The following is a 16361-nucleotide window of genomic DNA, read 5'->3' as shown; positions in this document are numbered from 1 at the left end:
AGCTGAAAAAGGCCAAAAGGAGAGGGAAGGTTTATCTACTTATTTCATCTTCCTCTAAATGGGAGGGAATATCAGCAAATGTCAACTGATATTTAAGCTTAAAGAGAAACATGAGCATCTCAGAAAATGTTTTTACATAACCTTTCTTAACTGATTGAAACTGTTTCCTGTGTTCATCTGTCTGTCTGATAACTGAGTGAAAGTCCTGCTCTGTTATTCCAGTGTCAGCTAGTTCAGGGGACATTTACCTATGGAACAGATAAATGTTCAGTTAAATATTACTTCTACTGGTATATAAGTGGAGTGGAATAATTGTTTCTGTAGCAGGGTTCAGAAATGGACCTGATTTGTAAGACAGTCATCTTCTTTCTGCTGGTTTCGCTCAGCCTTGGGGCGGATGGGGGCTTTGCTCAGGATTTCATCGCCATTGCTGGGCCTCTCCCCAGCGAGCTGGCAGAGAGACTGGGCCTGCAGGACCGGGTGCTGCCCGAGGAGCAGCAGGGCCCTGCCGTGCCTGGAGCACGGGGTGACCCGTGCCGGCCAGACCTGGCGGCCTCCGAGCTGCCCCGCTACCTGCGGCAGCTGCGGGAGCTGGGGGTGACTCACTACAAGGTGCTGCTGCCGTGGGCGCACGTCCTGCCCCAGGGCAGCCCCGGCAGGGCGGATGGGGCGCGGGCGGGGTGCTACAGGCAGCTGCTGGAGGCCCTGGCTGCTGCGGGCCTCAGAGCCGTGCTGCTGCTGCACCGGGGTCGCATCCCCGGGGCGGTGGCCGCACGGGCCGCCGCGGGGACAGCCAGGGACTTTTCCCAGCTTTTTGTGGAGTATGCAGAGTTCAGCTTCCGTGCCTTTGGGGACCTGGTGGATGTGTGGGTCTCCTTCAGTGACCTGCCAGAGGTCCTTCAGAGCCTGCCCTACGCTGAGCCCCAGGAACGAGTCCAGGCCCTGGCTGCTGCACATGAAGGATTTTACAACATGCTCCGTGAGAAAATCTCACCAGCAGGTAAGGAGAGCTGGGTTTTTCAGTATGACTCACGAGTATTTGGTGATAGCATTAAATGGCAACTGCTACATGCAGTTTCTACATAGATATTTTTGTGTGCCTCTTCCTGACCCACAGGGGAAGGACTGAAACCTTTCTGAAATGTGCCTGAAACCGTGAAAAAACAAGGCACAAGAAGTCTCCTGTGTAATAATAACTGTGAGGAGGTCTGCAATGTCCTTTGTTTGACTTTCCTCATTGCAGGCACTAGGGTTGACAGGAATTAAATCCCAAATCTACCTGTGTTACGCAGAGCAACAGAATTTCACCTGTTCCACGATGCGTACCTGGGATTTTCCAAGCAGATATCACCTTGGGTCTGCTTTCTTTGGCCTTGGAATTTTTCTGTCTCAGACAGACAACCACTAGAGCTGGCTGAGTCGCTATTTCTTTTCCCAAATTTTTAATTAGTTAATTAATTTTTAATTCTTTCATTTGTCAGAAATACTTTGTTGTACGGTTCACACTATCTGGTGATAGCCCTTAGAAGTTTCCCAGATTCCCTCCTGCATCTCCTGTCCCTCCGAGTTCCTACCACCCCAACGTCTCAAAAACGTTCAGCATTAAATGGTTTTAGAAAAAACAAAATTGTAGAACCGTCACAAAGGCATGAAAATTAATAAAGATATTACTTATACTTATGCAGGGAGTGGAAGGGCATTTTATTTACAAAGGCTCCATGAATGGTGCCTTTGAATTTCAGCTTCTTCAGTTCTCCACTGAAATCACAAAAGGTATTCTGAAATCAACTGCCTAGAGCACTGTCTGGTGTTCCACAGCTTCAACAATTTAAAACTGGTTTTAAAATAACTGCACTAAACTGAAATTTTTATTTGTCCTTAATATGTTACTAACAGACTGCCTCTTTCTTTCCCAAGGTGGAAAGCTGTCCATTGCTTTGGAAATGGGTCATGTCTTGGACAGCGCTTCATCAGAATTGCTTTCAGTTTCTCTTCAGGTAATGCCTTAAGGAAATATTTCCAAAATTATACAAATTTCCCTTGATTTAGCTTTGATTTTATGTATGCGATCAGAAAACTTGTTGCAAGTTATATGAGATTTTAGCAGGTTGACCAGTTTGGGGCACTTTAATTATTTGATTAGTCTGGTAATGTGAAACTGCTGATTTAAAAATTGTTTCAGTGTCCTTTCTTGGCTGACAGGCACTGATTAAGCTACATGCAGACAAATTTGCTCTCATAATTGGCAGTGTTAGCAATACACTTGCTAAATGACAAGGTGTCTCCAAAAAGTGTGCCAGTTTCCATTTTCTCCGCAGTTAATGCACCACCAAAGATGCTGATATGTTATCCTGATTAGCTGCTATTTAAAATATCTGCCGATTATGTTAAAACCCAGAGCAAGCTGTCCTGAAAGTGATGTAGTTGCACAGGGATGGCACAACATGAGGAGAACGTAATCTCTACAAAGGCAATGACCTCCTTTCCTAAAGATCCAGTTCCCTGTTCCTAGCTGTCCGCACCCAGAGGATGCTGATGTAGGTTGTAGTGCACAGATGACAGTGCAGGGTTTTTTGATGTATTCATAATCTTTCAAAACTTAGAACTAGGTCAAGCAATGTTGTATGTATGACATTGCAAGGACTTAAGCAAGGTGTGGTTTGTAGGGGGAGCGAAGAAGTTGTTTGTGATGAGCTGACTAAACTAGAAGAGAACCTTGGACTGAAAAACAAACTGAAAGCTTATCAGTTTTCTTCCAGCTCCATCAGCTGGTTTAACAGGAGAGTGCAATCTGTTCCCTTAAGGTTGATGACTTCTTGTGGGATAGCACTTGTGGTATGGAATGATTAAGGATTTCTGAAGTGGACTTCCAGCCAAGGGTTATTGATAAGGCCTACCTGAACCACATAGTTATAAAGATTTCTCTGATAAATAAAATAGAAATCAAGAAATTACCTGTAAATCATTAATATTAAATTCATAAAATAGAATTTAATTGAGTTGTTTAAATTGTACTTTGTTTAGAAGGAGAAATGCAAAACACATCTTCCCATACAGTTTGTCCTCTCTATTTTGTCCAGGACTCCCATACAGCTGTATGGCTTCTTACTCCAGCATTATATCTTCATCAAACCTTACACAGTTTTATGTATTTTTAATGGAGTGCTTCAAAAAACTCCATTTTTCTCCAGCATGATGTTTTTCCTTTTCATGTTTTCAGGATTCAGTAGACTTCGTGTCTCTTAACCTTCAGTACCATTATGGAAATGAAACAGATTTCTACCAGAAATTGAGTGAATTCCAGGTAACGTTATACACAGGGTTAAAATGATAGCAGCAAACAACAGACCATAAATAGGGGCAGAATTTCATGTGCTGTGATGCATGTCTAAACAGTTCTGATTTTCTGTGAAAGCTCAGGCAGCAGCTACACTAGGAAGCAGCTGCAAAGTGCTCCTTTCTCTGTTGTTATTCTGACTTAAAAATTGTTGTTGGAAAGTGCTGGAAAGGATCATCTTGGTCAGTGCTTTTTATTGATGCATTAACAACTGGAATGGCAGATTTCTTTAGTCTGGGACTGAAAAACCTTCTCTCTCTCACGCCAAGTGTTTGATTAGCTGTTAGGCCAATACCTAAGTACTGAAAGATACTAAACTCTAGCACGAGCTCCACAGCAGTGCTACCAAACTTCACATTGCTCATCGGCAGAGGCTGTGCTAGAAATGTTACTGAGGGTGAGTTCATGAAAGGATTAGCTCTCCTGGCAGCACCAACATCAGTGATGCTGTGGGCTGGTAGCTATTATAACCTATATTAAACCTCTGGCAGTGAACTGCATTCTGAAAATTCCTAAGCAAAGACTCGTCCAGCATCTGGGTAGCAGGATAAGGAGCTGCCCATGTAAAATGCAAAACATGCCAAGGACATGGTTATACTAGCTGGCTGATGCTTCTTTTCGTACCACTCCCTGATTTCTGGTTTGCAGAGTGTCTGGGAGGACAAAGACATCTTGGTTTTTAGTCTTAAGGTCCTTGACTCTGCTTCAGTGGAAGAGCATCCTTACATACCAGCAGCTGCCATTGTCACAGGTGAGTGATGTTTGAAGGAGAGTTTTTTAGTTAAGATCTGCATGATAACTTCTAGAGGAAATTCAAAATCATCCAATCTAGGCTGCTGCTATTAGATGAAATATCTTAAGATTTTTTGTAGTATTTTTGGAAAATTAGGGATGGGTGGTGAGTGTTGAGGGAGGGGAAGCAGGAAATCTTTCCCAAATCTTTTAATCTTTTTCACAGACCTCAAATTACAGAAAGGGATGTTGAGATTGGATATTAGGAAACAATTTCTTTCAAGTTATAATTGTTTGTTACAAGCAGTGTCATGCAGTCCATGGCATCTAAGACTGCATCCATCATTTACCATTTGTTTGTTTCCAGCTCTTGATAAAGAAGAAGCACATATAATTGGGTGTGACATTAATGAGTTCTTGGACTACTTATCTCATGTTTTAAGGTACTATAAAAAATACTGTAGCACCATACAATACTATAATAAGACACAGTAATAAAACAGTGTCTTCTAGAAACCTTCGTGCAGGGAGAGATATTTTAGTGGTAAAGTCTGCTGTTGCTGAAAGGGCTGCAAAGGGCTGTTTTTCTGCTGACCACAGTCTCTTCCAATTCCTTGCAATCCTCTATGCTGCTACTAATCCTATAATGTAATCCTCTTCCACTCTCTCATCCTTGGTTACCCAAATTGCACCTTCAAGCCAATAGTAACAAGTACATTTTTCAAGCCTTCTGCTTTTTTTCAAGAGCAAAATGGTTATAAATAAACAAGGGCAATAGAGGCTTTCCTAGGGGAGAAGCCAATTGAGCTTATGGAAACATGGGAGGTGTCATGGTGCAGGGAGATGCTAAGGATTACATAGCAGGAAAGTCATGAAGCAGTTGTAGCATGGGAAATGCTGCTCACTGCAAGGATTTTGTTTGCACCTCTGACCCAACTAATGAATTATGAGACTCTACGTGCAAAGAGCTATTCTACAGTTACCCACTGCCCTCCACCTTGGAGGTGAGGCTGGTCCCTTCTGGGAGAGAGCAGGGTTAGAATGTTCAGATGTCAAAGGAACTATGTGTGGATTATGTGACCTGAATGGGAAGCAAACTTCCTTTATACTCTGTGTTTTCAAGTTTTATGGCACTGGCATCCACCTTGGAGATTTTAATTTCTATTTATTGTATTTCCAGTGAAACAAGTACTCTACAAGAAAACCCAGATGCTGTTCTTGCCCCTCGGTCCTCCTATCAAACAGTCTGGGAAATGTTTGCTGAGCAGTCTGAATCGGAGAGGGATTCTTTCCTGCAAGATGTTTTCCCAAGTGGGTTCCTCTGGGGCATATCCACGGGTGCCTTTAACATCGAAGGAGCTTGGGCAGAGGATGGGAAAGGAGAGAGCATCTGGGACCTGTTTGGGCATGAGGGCCATGTCCACATGAACCAAACAGCAGACGTGGCATGTGACAGCTACTACAAAACCAGCTATGACACTTACCTGCTTAGGGGTGTCCACCCCCAGCTGTACAAATTTTCTGTATCCTGGTCTAGAATTTTCCCTGCTGGCACCAACAAGACCATCAATTCCAAGGGTGTTGATTATTACAACCACTTAATTGACCGCTTGTTGGAGTCTGACATTGAGCCCATGGTGACTCTGTTCCACTGGGACCTGCCCCAAGCTCTGCAGGCTCTTGGAGGCTGGCAGAATGAGAGCATCATAGATGCTTTTGTGAGCTATGCAGACTTCTGCTTTTCCACCTTCGGGGATCGGGTCAAGCTCTGGGTTACGTTCCACGAGCCCTGGGTTATCAGCTATGCTGGCTACGGCACCGGAGAGCATCCTCCAGGAATCACTGACCCAGGAGCAGCATCTTACAAGGTAGGGCCACAGGAATAATTAGGATCCTGCGGCTACTTTTATTGGGTTGTTTTCCATGATGGTTCTGTGCTTTAACTATGTTCAAACCTAATGTGGCCTCTGAGACAACTGTTTGGTTGCTGGATTTATGATACTTGTTAAAAATGGGTTAGTTAACCAGAGTCAGAGGCCAGGTGTTGTTATTTTCTTTTTCTGTTCTGAAAGCTGATGTGGATGGATAGTCAGATTCTTTTGCTTCTTCCAAAACCTACTACACTCCTTGTCTATCATTTGTTTTGTCAAGGTGTTTTCTTTTGGATGGAGAGGACATTTTCACATGGCAATAAACCCAATGCTCAAGAATTTTTGTGCAATGCATTGTGACACATTTTCCTCTGCTTTCCGCTCCCAGGTTGCTCACACAATTCTCAAGGCTCATGCCGAGGTCTGGCACCTGTATAATGACAAATACCGTTCTCAGCAACTGGGAAAGGTGGGGCTGGTGCTGAACTCGGACTGGGCTGAACCCAAGACTCCAACCAGCTCCGAGGATGTGAGGGCATCTGAGAGGTACCTGCAGTTCATGCTTGGCTGGTTTGCTCACCCCATATTTGTTAATGGTGATTACCCAGACATCCTCAAGGCTCAGATCCAGGAAGTGAACCAGCAGTGCCCCACGACAGTTGCACAGCTGCCTGTGTTCACAGAGGAGGAGAAGTCCTTGGTGAAAGGGACTGCAGATTTCTTCGGCCTTTCCCATTACACGTCCCGCCTGGTCAGTGCCGGGACTAACGGGACGTGCACACCAGGCTACGAGAGCATTGGAAACTTCTCCTTGCATGTAGATCCTTCCTGGCCACAGGCTGCCTCTTCCTGGATCCATGTGGTCCCTTGGGGATTAAGAAGGCTGCTGAAGTTTGTATCCCAGGAATACACAGGGTCCAAGATCCCAATATACATAGCAGGGAATGGTGTGCCTACAGGAGACACTGGGGATCTTCTCAATGACACTCTGCGAGTGGATTATTTCCGCCGGTACATCGATGAGGCCCTGAAAGGTGTGGAGAAGTCAAATGATTTTATTTTTTTTAATGACTAATTTAATTGACTAATACTTCTTCTCTCATACATTTCTATCACCAAGCATTTTCACCAGCTCCTATTACAGGGCTGACTGCTTTTCCTGCTAGATACTCTTAATAGTTTGGGAAGATTTTTAACCTTTAAAACCATTTGTGTTTGGCCTGTCACACATATCCTTGGCTGTGGTGCTTCTGTTGTGTGGAGCTGTTTTCAGGAGATGTTCAGGTGGGTAATTAACAGCGTCTTGTTGTTTCTGTGGCAGCGGTGAAACTGGACTCAGTTGATGTCCGGTCCTACATTGCTCGGTCCCTGCTTGATGGCTTTGAAGGCCCAGTGGGATACAGCCTAAAATTTGGGCTGCATCATGTGAACTTTGAAGATAGCAACAGACCAAGGACTCCCAAGGCATCTGCTTACTTCTATTCCAGTGTTATTGAAAAAAATGGTTTTCCATCCCCAGCCTTGGGCAGATCTTCCGCACCAGTGGTGTTTGACCGACCTGTGCCATCAAAGCTGCCAACCTTACCAGCATCAGAAGTTCCGTCCAAGGCGAAGGTTGTCTGGCAGAAGTTTTCATCCCAGACTGCCTTTGAAAGAGACATGTATTTTTATGGGACATTCCCAGAGGATTTTACGTGGGGTGTGTCTTCCTCTGCCTACCAGATAGAGGGAGGTTGGGATGCTGATGGCAAAGGACCCAGCATTTGGGATAACTTCACCCATGTCCCAGGGAATGTAAACAATGACGATACTGGAGATATAGCTTGTGATAGCTACAACAAGGTGGAGGAAGATCTTTACATGGTGAGAGCCTTAGGGGTAAAGAACTATCGTTTTTCCCTGTCCTGGCCTCGAATTTTCCCCACTGGAAGGAACAACTCAATCAACAGCCATGGAGTCGCATACTACAACCGTCTCATTGATGGACTGATTGCAAACAACATCACTCCAATTGTCACTCTCTACCACTGGGACCTACCACAAGCTCTCCAGGACATCGGTGGCTGGGAGAGCAACGAGCTGATTGACCTGTTTGACAGCTTTGCAGACTTCTGTTTCCAGACCTTTGGGGACAGGGTGAAGTTCTGGATTACGATCAATGAACCCAATATCATTGCCTGGCTGGGCTACGGCGAGGGGCTGTTCCCACCCGGCATCAAGGACCCTGGCATTTCTCCCTACAAGGTTGGCCACATCTTACTGAAAGCCCACGCCAGGGTCTACCACACCTACGACGACAAATACAGAGCGAGCCAGGGAGGGGTCATTGCCCTGTGCCCCTTCATTAGCTGGGGTGAGCCAAAGACACTCAGCGACCCCAGGGACATCGAAGCTGCTGACAGGTACCTGCAGTTTTTGGTGGGCTGGTTCACACACCCCATTTTCAAAAACGGGGACTACCCCGAGGTGATGAAGTGGAAAGTTGGGAACAGGAGTGAGCTCCAGAACCTGCCGTCGTCGCGCCTGCCGGTGATCACAGCGGAGGAGCGTGAATACATCCGAGGCACAGCAGATGTCTTCTGCTTCAACACATACTCGGCCAAAATTGTCAGCCATTCAACAACACGTCTGAGCCCCTTCTCTTACGAGTATGACCAGGAAATTTCCAAAACAGTTGACAGCTCCTGGCCTTCCTCAGCTCTCAGTGACCATCGGCCTGTGGCCTGGAGTCTGAGGAGGTTACTGAACTGGATCAAAGAGGAATATGGAAACCCCCCAATATATATCATTGAGAATGGTGTGGGGATAAATGCCAATTCGGATGTTGATGACAATGCCAGGATATTTTACCACAAAACATACATTGATGAAGCTTTAAAAGGTACCAGAATTTGCTTTTGTTCTGTTGGTGTTGTGTGTCTCCCCTCCAGATTTCTGCTTACTTAACTCCTCTGAAGAGTGCTTTTTAAAAGTGATTGATACCAGTCTTTAAATAGACTGAACACAATATAAACATAGCGTTTGTTTTTATGGTCTCCTTTGCATGGCTGTACTTTTTTTCCTCCAACTATGAAGATTCTCTCAATGACCTTAGTTGACCAGTGCCACCTGTATGAAACTAGGAGCCTGTATGTGCTTGCATGTGAACTCCTTAGGGTTTATTTAATCTGTGATTAGGCCACTGATGCTTCTCCATTTTTTTTCTGCTCTTTCAGCTTACAAGGTAGATGGTGTGAATCTGAAAGGATACAACGCTTGGTCTCTGATGGATAACTTTGAATGGGTGGATGGTTATGGTCCCAGGTTTGGATTGCACCAGATTGATTTTGACAACCCCAACAGGCCGAGAACACCAAAGCGCTCTGCTGTGTACTATGCGGAAATCATCCGCAATAACGGCATCCCGCTACCCAAGGAAGATGAATTTTTATATGGAGAGTTTCCAGAGAACTTCTTGTGGAGTGTAGCAACTGCAGCTTACCAGGTCAGGAAACTGAGGTGGACTCCTGAAGTATCTGTGGACAGTTTATTCATTGTGTGGCACCACAAAGAATAACAGGCTGAATTCTTTGCTAGGCCGAGACCTAAATTTGGGGTTGCTAATAATTCTTCCCCCATTTTCAATTACAGATTGAGGGAGGATGGAGAGCAGATGGGAAAGGACTTAGCATTTGGGACAAATATTCCCACACTCCCTTGAGAATCGGCGACGATGCGACTGGAGATGTGGCCTGTGACAGCTACCACAGGATTGAGGAGGACGTGGAAATGCTGAAAAGCCTCAAGGTGTCTCACTATCGCTTTTCAATCTCCTGGTCCCGTGTTCTCCCAGACGGGACCACCAGATACATCAACGAAAAGGGACTGAACTACTATGAAAGGCTGATCGATGCCCTTCTGGCAGCCAACATTATGCCTCAGGTAACTACACCCAGTAACTTTCAGGTAACTATAAAAAGGCAAACCCCAAATCTGATGCTCAGAGCAATGTGTGTGTTTCTATCCCTACCCTCCTTCACATCGAAATTGTTTGTCATGGTTTTTCATTTCATTTTGTGAAGAAACATGGGGTATTGCATAAGCAAATGAACGTGGAATGTAGGGATAAGTTGAAATTACTACCCAGAAAGACCACAGTAAACTCATTGTTGGCTGTTTCCAAATGCCTTCTTGTCCCTTTACCTTGGAAATAGATTCCACAGGGACCTATGCAGGGATCTTTCAGACACTGAGGTGAGACAGACCAATGTAGTTCTTGCCTTTCTTAGAGATGGATGTAACTTTATTCTTTTCCTGGGAGTCAGGAAGCTCCACTGGTCAGTGTTATTTGTGACACACAATGGACGGTGACCTCACTCCTGCAGCAATCAGCTCTTTCAGCACTGTTGAGTGACACTGAGCTGTCCTCATACCCCTGTGCCAGCCCAGACAGGTGTTCTAGTGGATTCTATTTCACCTGACAGTCAGTGCAGGTGCAGCTGTTCTTCACTGGTAAGTTCTTGCTGTCACAAGGTGGTTTTTGGTAAAAGCTTAGTCCCTAAAGAAACTGGCAAAAATGTATTTTATTGAGTGCATGTGTGATCACTACAACATCAAACTGTATTAGGAATAGGTAACTGCAGATCAAAGCACAAAGTTTATTTGCGGTTGTAAATGAGTCTGAGGTACTGTGAGAGTGACTGCTTGAGTCCTTTGTCCTCCTGTCTTTCCCCACAGGTTACTCTCTATCACTGGGACCTCCCACAGGCGCTGCAGGACGTCGGTGGGTGGGAGAATGACACCATAGTTCAGAGGTTTAAGGAATATGCTGAGGTCATTTTCCAGAGGCTGGGAGATAAAGTGAAATTTTGGATAACCCTCAATGAACCCTACAACACTGCCTACCTTGGCTATGGCACTGGCACAGCTGCTCCAGGTAAGACTGCTGGGCATAACCTCAGAGCCCTCACGGCACTGTCAACACAATTGTTTTACGCTGCAGCAGAGTAGTTCCTTGGGGCTTGCAAAGGTGGAACGAGGAAAATGGTGTGCTGTGGATAGATGGGGTTTGGATTGCTGTGGTGTGGTGGACAGGTCCTTCTTTTACTCTGCCTGTCACCTCCAAGTCTGGATTACACTTGCTGCCCAGAGCAGATTTTATTTCCAGACCAGCTCCAAGGACTGTGGAGAAGAGTTAGGGCTGAAGGAAGACCCAGCTCAGCAGCAGGGTAGAACCAAGAGAAGAGGGCATGTGAGCTGACCTGAACACACAGCTCTCTGCTTTCCAAACTGGCAGCAGCAGCCTGCTGCCAGGGCCGGCAGTGCACGTCCCACTCCAGCGGGAGGAGGGGGCAATGCAGGGTCCTCCCTGCACAGCCTTCCCTTGGCAGCTGCTCCTTCAGCTGCCCCTGCCTAGCACTGCCTGCAGCCCAGGGCTGGGACACGGGGTGTTGCGCATCCATTCCTTTACCGGGGCAGCTCAGGATGCCCGGGGCTGTGTTAACCCGGGAAGCAGCCGTGAGAGGGCTGGGAAGCGCTGCCCCACTGCCCGTGCCGTCCCCGTCCCCGTCCCCGCAGGCGTGTCGGCGCGGCCGGGGCGCGCTCCCTACGCCGTGGGACACAACCTGATCAAGGCGCACGCCGAGGTCTGGCACCTCTACAACGAGACCTACAGGGCCAGGCAGGGAGGGCTCATCTCCATCACCATCAACTCTGACTGGGCAGAGCCACGCAACCCACACAGCCAGGAGGACATCGAGGCTGCCAGACGGTTCATGCAGGTACGGAGAGCCCTGGTCACAGCTCTCCCTGCTGCTCCAGGTGACTCCCCCTCTTTGGGTGCTGCACGTGCCCAGAACCCAGGCCAGCATCTTACTGAAATGAAATGGTGAGGCAGAGGCACCACTGCGAGGAAATGTATCCTCCTCTTATGGAGGCTGATCAAGAGTGCAACAGAAATGACACAAAATATGGTCGCAGTGACAAAAGCTTATTAAATTTACTGCTGTTATATGGGCATCCCTTCGTATCTCTGTGTGCCTGTTATAAATTCAGGTATCACCTATAAAGCAGCACATGACAGGGAATGTATCTAAATCCCATGTTTTGATATATGATTTATCCTCCCTTATTTCCTGGTTTAGTTTTTCCTGGGTTGGTTTGCTCACCCCATCTTCAAAAATGGTGATTATAGTGAAGTGATGAAAAGAAGGGTTCTGGAACGAAGTCTGGCTCAGGGCCTGAGCAAGTCCCGGTGAGAGCCCAGCACACACCTGCTTTTGTTTCACGTGGCTGTGCTGAAACATGCTTTTCTTATAGAAATGATACACTTCAATGATTCTATTCCAACATTACTGTAAAAGTTTCTTGTATCCTCCTTCACTGAAAAATTCTGGTGTACATTTTCAGAGAATCACACAGTGGTTTGTGTTGGAAGGGACCTTAAAGATCACTTAGTTCCAATCTAGGCAGGGGGGCTTTGCCTATTCCCTGTCTTTACCTCTCTTGCAAACTAAATTTACTAATATATCTTTGGGAGAATAAATTGTTAGCTCAGCGACACAGTAACTGCCCTGCATTAGCCACAGTACTTTAGCTGATACCTGTGGTAAATTTGTTTAACTTTTCTTAAAACTATGTACTGATCTCATTGGTCCCTCTCAGTTACATTTCTTATTTTCCATTCCCAGTTCCATTTCTCTCCTTGTGCTTGTGGTGCTGGTACGGGGATCCCAGCATTACCCAGTGGAGTGTGTGCAAAGTGTATTCTCTGTTTTCTCTTGCAGACTTACAGAATTTACTGAAAGTGAAAAACAAAGAATTAAAGGCACATATGACTACTTTGGTCTTAATCATTATACCACGGTTTTAACCTACAACCTAAACTATCCTAAGGGTGTTATGTCATACGACTCTGATAGGTAAGAGATGAATGTAAATTATTGGTCAAGTAAAATCTGCACACCTGGAGGCTGGGGTAACTGACAAGTGTAAATTTATAGCACATAAAGCTGTGAAATAGCTGTTTTAAGCTCTTACAAACCAATACTGGGGATAATACAACCAAGCAGTACCTGAGGTGCTGTTATTTTCACAAAAGTCCAGCAACAGCCTTTTTCTTACAGACAGGTGATAAACAGTATTTATCTTATCTCCTGCCTCCAATCTGCTGTTTAAACTGTGAGGTGTTATCCTGGTTTATGGATACTGATCCATTTGCTGTTTAACAGGTTTAAGTCCCTCGTTGCATTGCATAAATGTAAGTTCAAAGCCTAAATAGCTATATCACTGATTAAGTATAGATTAAGTCAAGATTTTTTATTTAGATATTAATTTCATTCAACTTCAAAAAAGTAAACAGCAGGAGCTTACTAGTTTTTCTAATGAGAATTCAGGTAATGGTGGGACCACATGGGGGGGTGAAATTGTCTCCTTTCCAAAATGTTTCCACAGGGAATAGATGAAACTGTTATCACTTTCCTTTGCTGCTACATCCCAGCCCCTTACAGTTGAACCCTGTAGGACAGTGGGCTTGTTACATTCCTGCATGTAATGTAAAGGGCAATTTTGTGTGCTCGAGCACTGCATTATGCCTTGAAAAGTAGAAAAAGTAGAAATACTACGCATTGTAGTATACAAAGATTTGGAACCAACGTGATATTGTCAGCCACATCTGATTTAACAAAGAGTGTTAAGAAAATCAAAGCAGGACAAGTGTTTTTTAGGCTTGTGAGCACCAGCAGCACCTCAGCCCTGGGCACAGAGGTGCCTGGCACACGGGACTGTCCCTGAGCAGTGTCCTCCTCCCCAGGGGCGTAGCCACAGTGACCGACCGCAGCTGGCTGAGCTCAGGTTCCCTCTGGCTGAAGGTGACACCCTTTGGATTCAGGAAGATCCTCAGGTGGATAAAGGAAGAGTACAACAACCCTCCCATTTACGTGACTGAAAACGGGGTCTCAGAAAGGGGAGCCTTTGAATTCAATGACACTTGGAGAATGCATTACTATCGGACCTACATTAACGAGGCACTGAAAGGTAAGAGTGATTACTGACATCTGGTCATCCAAAGCTCCAGAGAGCAGCAGCGGCTTTGCCACGGGACTGATGTGTATAAAGCAAGTTGTGAAGAGCTGAAAGACCACTGCCATCACACTCACAAGTTACACAGTTACATGGGCTTATTGAATCCACTTCCAAGAGCCTCTGGGTTTACCAAAAACTGCCTGTGGATAGTCACAGATGTGCCAGGAAAGATGATCTAAAGGAAGAACGAAGCCTGGGTTTAGTGGGGTAACCTGCAGGTTCCTTGATTTGCTGTACCTGGTGAGAGAAGGTACTACTACCTGATAAACTCCTGAACTTCTTCTATTCCGACTGCTGCTGTGTCTGAAAACTGCATCTTTTTTAAAAACAACAGTAAAATCCCAACCCCCAAACTGGTTTCAGTTACAGCAGTGGTGACACAGCTTCAAGAAAGGGCTTTTTCAGTTTGCTTTTCTGATGTACGGGGAAGAGCCAGGTGTTCAGACATTTACTGCCTTGGAGCAGCAAGGCCCCACCAACATTTGTTTAGGCAATGGTTGCATTTTAATGGGTTTTCTTCTCTATTCCTAACCCTTTGTTTCTTGCACAAAATCTCTGATTTTTGGAGCAGAGAAAGGCAGCGTCCAGTCCTGGGCACTGAGTGAACTCCCCTGGCTGCTTGTCGGCTGTAACAGGGGAGAGGTGGCGTTGGGGAGAACAAAACCAGAGAGGCCCCAGTGGCAATAACCTCACTGTGTGCCCTGTGTGGATGTTCTGGAGCACCTTCCTGCCCTGCCTGGTTGAGGGGTGGCCGCTGACCTGTTCTCTCTGCTCCTGCCTGCAGCCGTGGTGCTCGACGGTGTCGACCTACAGGGCTACACTGCGTGGACACTGATGGACAACCTCGAGTGGGCTGTGGGCTTTGTGGAAAAGTTTGGGCTCTACCATGTGAATTTCTCAGATCCCGCCTTGCCACGGCGCCCCAAGGCCTCAGCCAAGTATTATTCACAGATCATAAACTGCAATGGCTTTCCAGACCCAGCAGCAGGGCCACATCCCTGTCTGGAACAGGAGCCAGAAGGTGAGTGACGCAGCAGAAATGGTGCTTATCTCACCATAATCCCAAAAGAGTTCCATAATCTAAGGATTTTTAGAGACACCACCTTTTTCTGCAGGTCCACTCAATGTCACTTCCCTATGCAAAACCAGGCTAACAACTAAACCCTTGTGCAAGACCACCTCAACATGTGCCTGTCTTAAAAATGTAGCAAAAGTTATTCCATTAGGTATTTCTCCAACAGAACTGCCCAATGTTTTCCAAACCACACACATTCAATACTCCCACAAGATTATTTAGGAAAAATTTTGAACACTTTATGCAAATCCTTGTTTTGGGTAAAGCTTTGGAAATCCTGATTCTTTTGTCATTTGTGTCTTCTGAATTGGAGCAGTAAAATGAAAAGCAACCAGTGTTAGTGTGGGGGTTTGGGAATGAGAATACTCACTATGTATTATCAGGAATTGCACTGTCAGCCTCAGCTGTGCCTTTACTCTGAGCTAGAACTGTATCACTCCCTGATCCCCAGAATTACAGCTCCTGCCAGAGTACTGAAGGACACAGTGAAAAGCCTGGTGGAGGCAGAAGCAGCAGTGCCCTCACCTGTATGGAACAGTTCTCCCAGGCTCTGCACTAACACTTTCTGTTTCCCCATGCAGTGACACCGACAGACCCCACTCCAGGAGCAGCTGACGGTGTGCGCTTTCTGGGATTGGATCTGACATCCCAAAGTGCAGAAATAGCACTCTATGTGCTTCTTGCTCTTTCTGCAGTTGGAGCACTGGGCTTGGCTCTTTTTGCATACAAATACAGAAAATCATCCAAAAGATCCAAAAGATCCCATAAACAATCACACATGGAACTTAGCAGTAAAATGTAGTATTTCCACCCCATAAAATGTTTGTTTGGCTTTTTTAAAAAAAAGTCTATGCTACCAGGAAAACAAACTACTGCTTGCAGTACTGCAGCCTTCTGCCTTGCCTCAGAGATGGTTCCTTACGCTTCTGTTGTTTGCTTTTCAATTTAAAAAGGGGGAGGGAAATTATTTTTCTATGTTAACTTCTCTTTTGTCCATGGGCGTTACTGATTTGGTTTCTTAAAGACCAAAGTAAAATAAAATTGCACATAAGGATTCTGAACATCAGCTGGCATCTGTCCTTGCTTCATCATCAACAGTTCTGAAAGGACCCCTGGAAGATCTTCTGCTTCTTAGAATTTTAAGACAAATTAGTGTCTCTCCTGGTGAAAACTGTTACACTGCAGCTACGGCACAGATTGGATTTTCATCCCTCTTTTCCTTTATTTCATGTACAGTAAGGTCATTTAAACTGGAACAAAATGTTTGCCTGATGCATTTTAAATT

General features: G+C 45.5%; 1 protein-coding gene across 1 annotated transcript; it reads left to right on the top strand.

Moving 5' to 3' along the window:
- The first annotated feature begins 336 nt into the window (after nt 1–336).
- LCT (lactase) lies at nt 337–16180 on the top strand. The gene is made up of 17 exons (XM_066190381.1): nt 337–1000; nt 1918–1997; nt 3221–3304; nt 3986–4088; nt 4437–4512; nt 5250–5937; nt 6329–6974; nt 7262–8821; nt 9156–9424; nt 9571–9861; nt 10657–10855; nt 11497–11699; nt 12063–12172; nt 12705–12839; nt 13730–13953; nt 14786–15022; nt 15658–16180. Exons 1-17 carry the CDS (start codon nt 337–339, stop codon nt 15876–15878), a joined length of 5790 nt encoding a protein of 1929 aa, XP_066046478.1. The 3' UTR covers nt 15879–16180.
- Nucleotides 16181–16361: the final 181 nt, after the last annotated feature.

Source organism: Chamaea fasciata, unplaced genomic scaffold (assembly GCF_029207755.1).
Source record: "Chamaea fasciata isolate MVZ Bird 193981 ecotype frontalis unplaced genomic scaffold, bChaFas1.0.hap1 SCAF_8, whole genome shotgun sequence".
NCBI classification, from domain to species: domain Eukaryota; kingdom Metazoa; phylum Chordata; class Aves; order Passeriformes; family Sylviidae; genus Chamaea; species Chamaea fasciata.
This window is presented reverse-complemented; position numbering and strand designations above follow the sequence as displayed.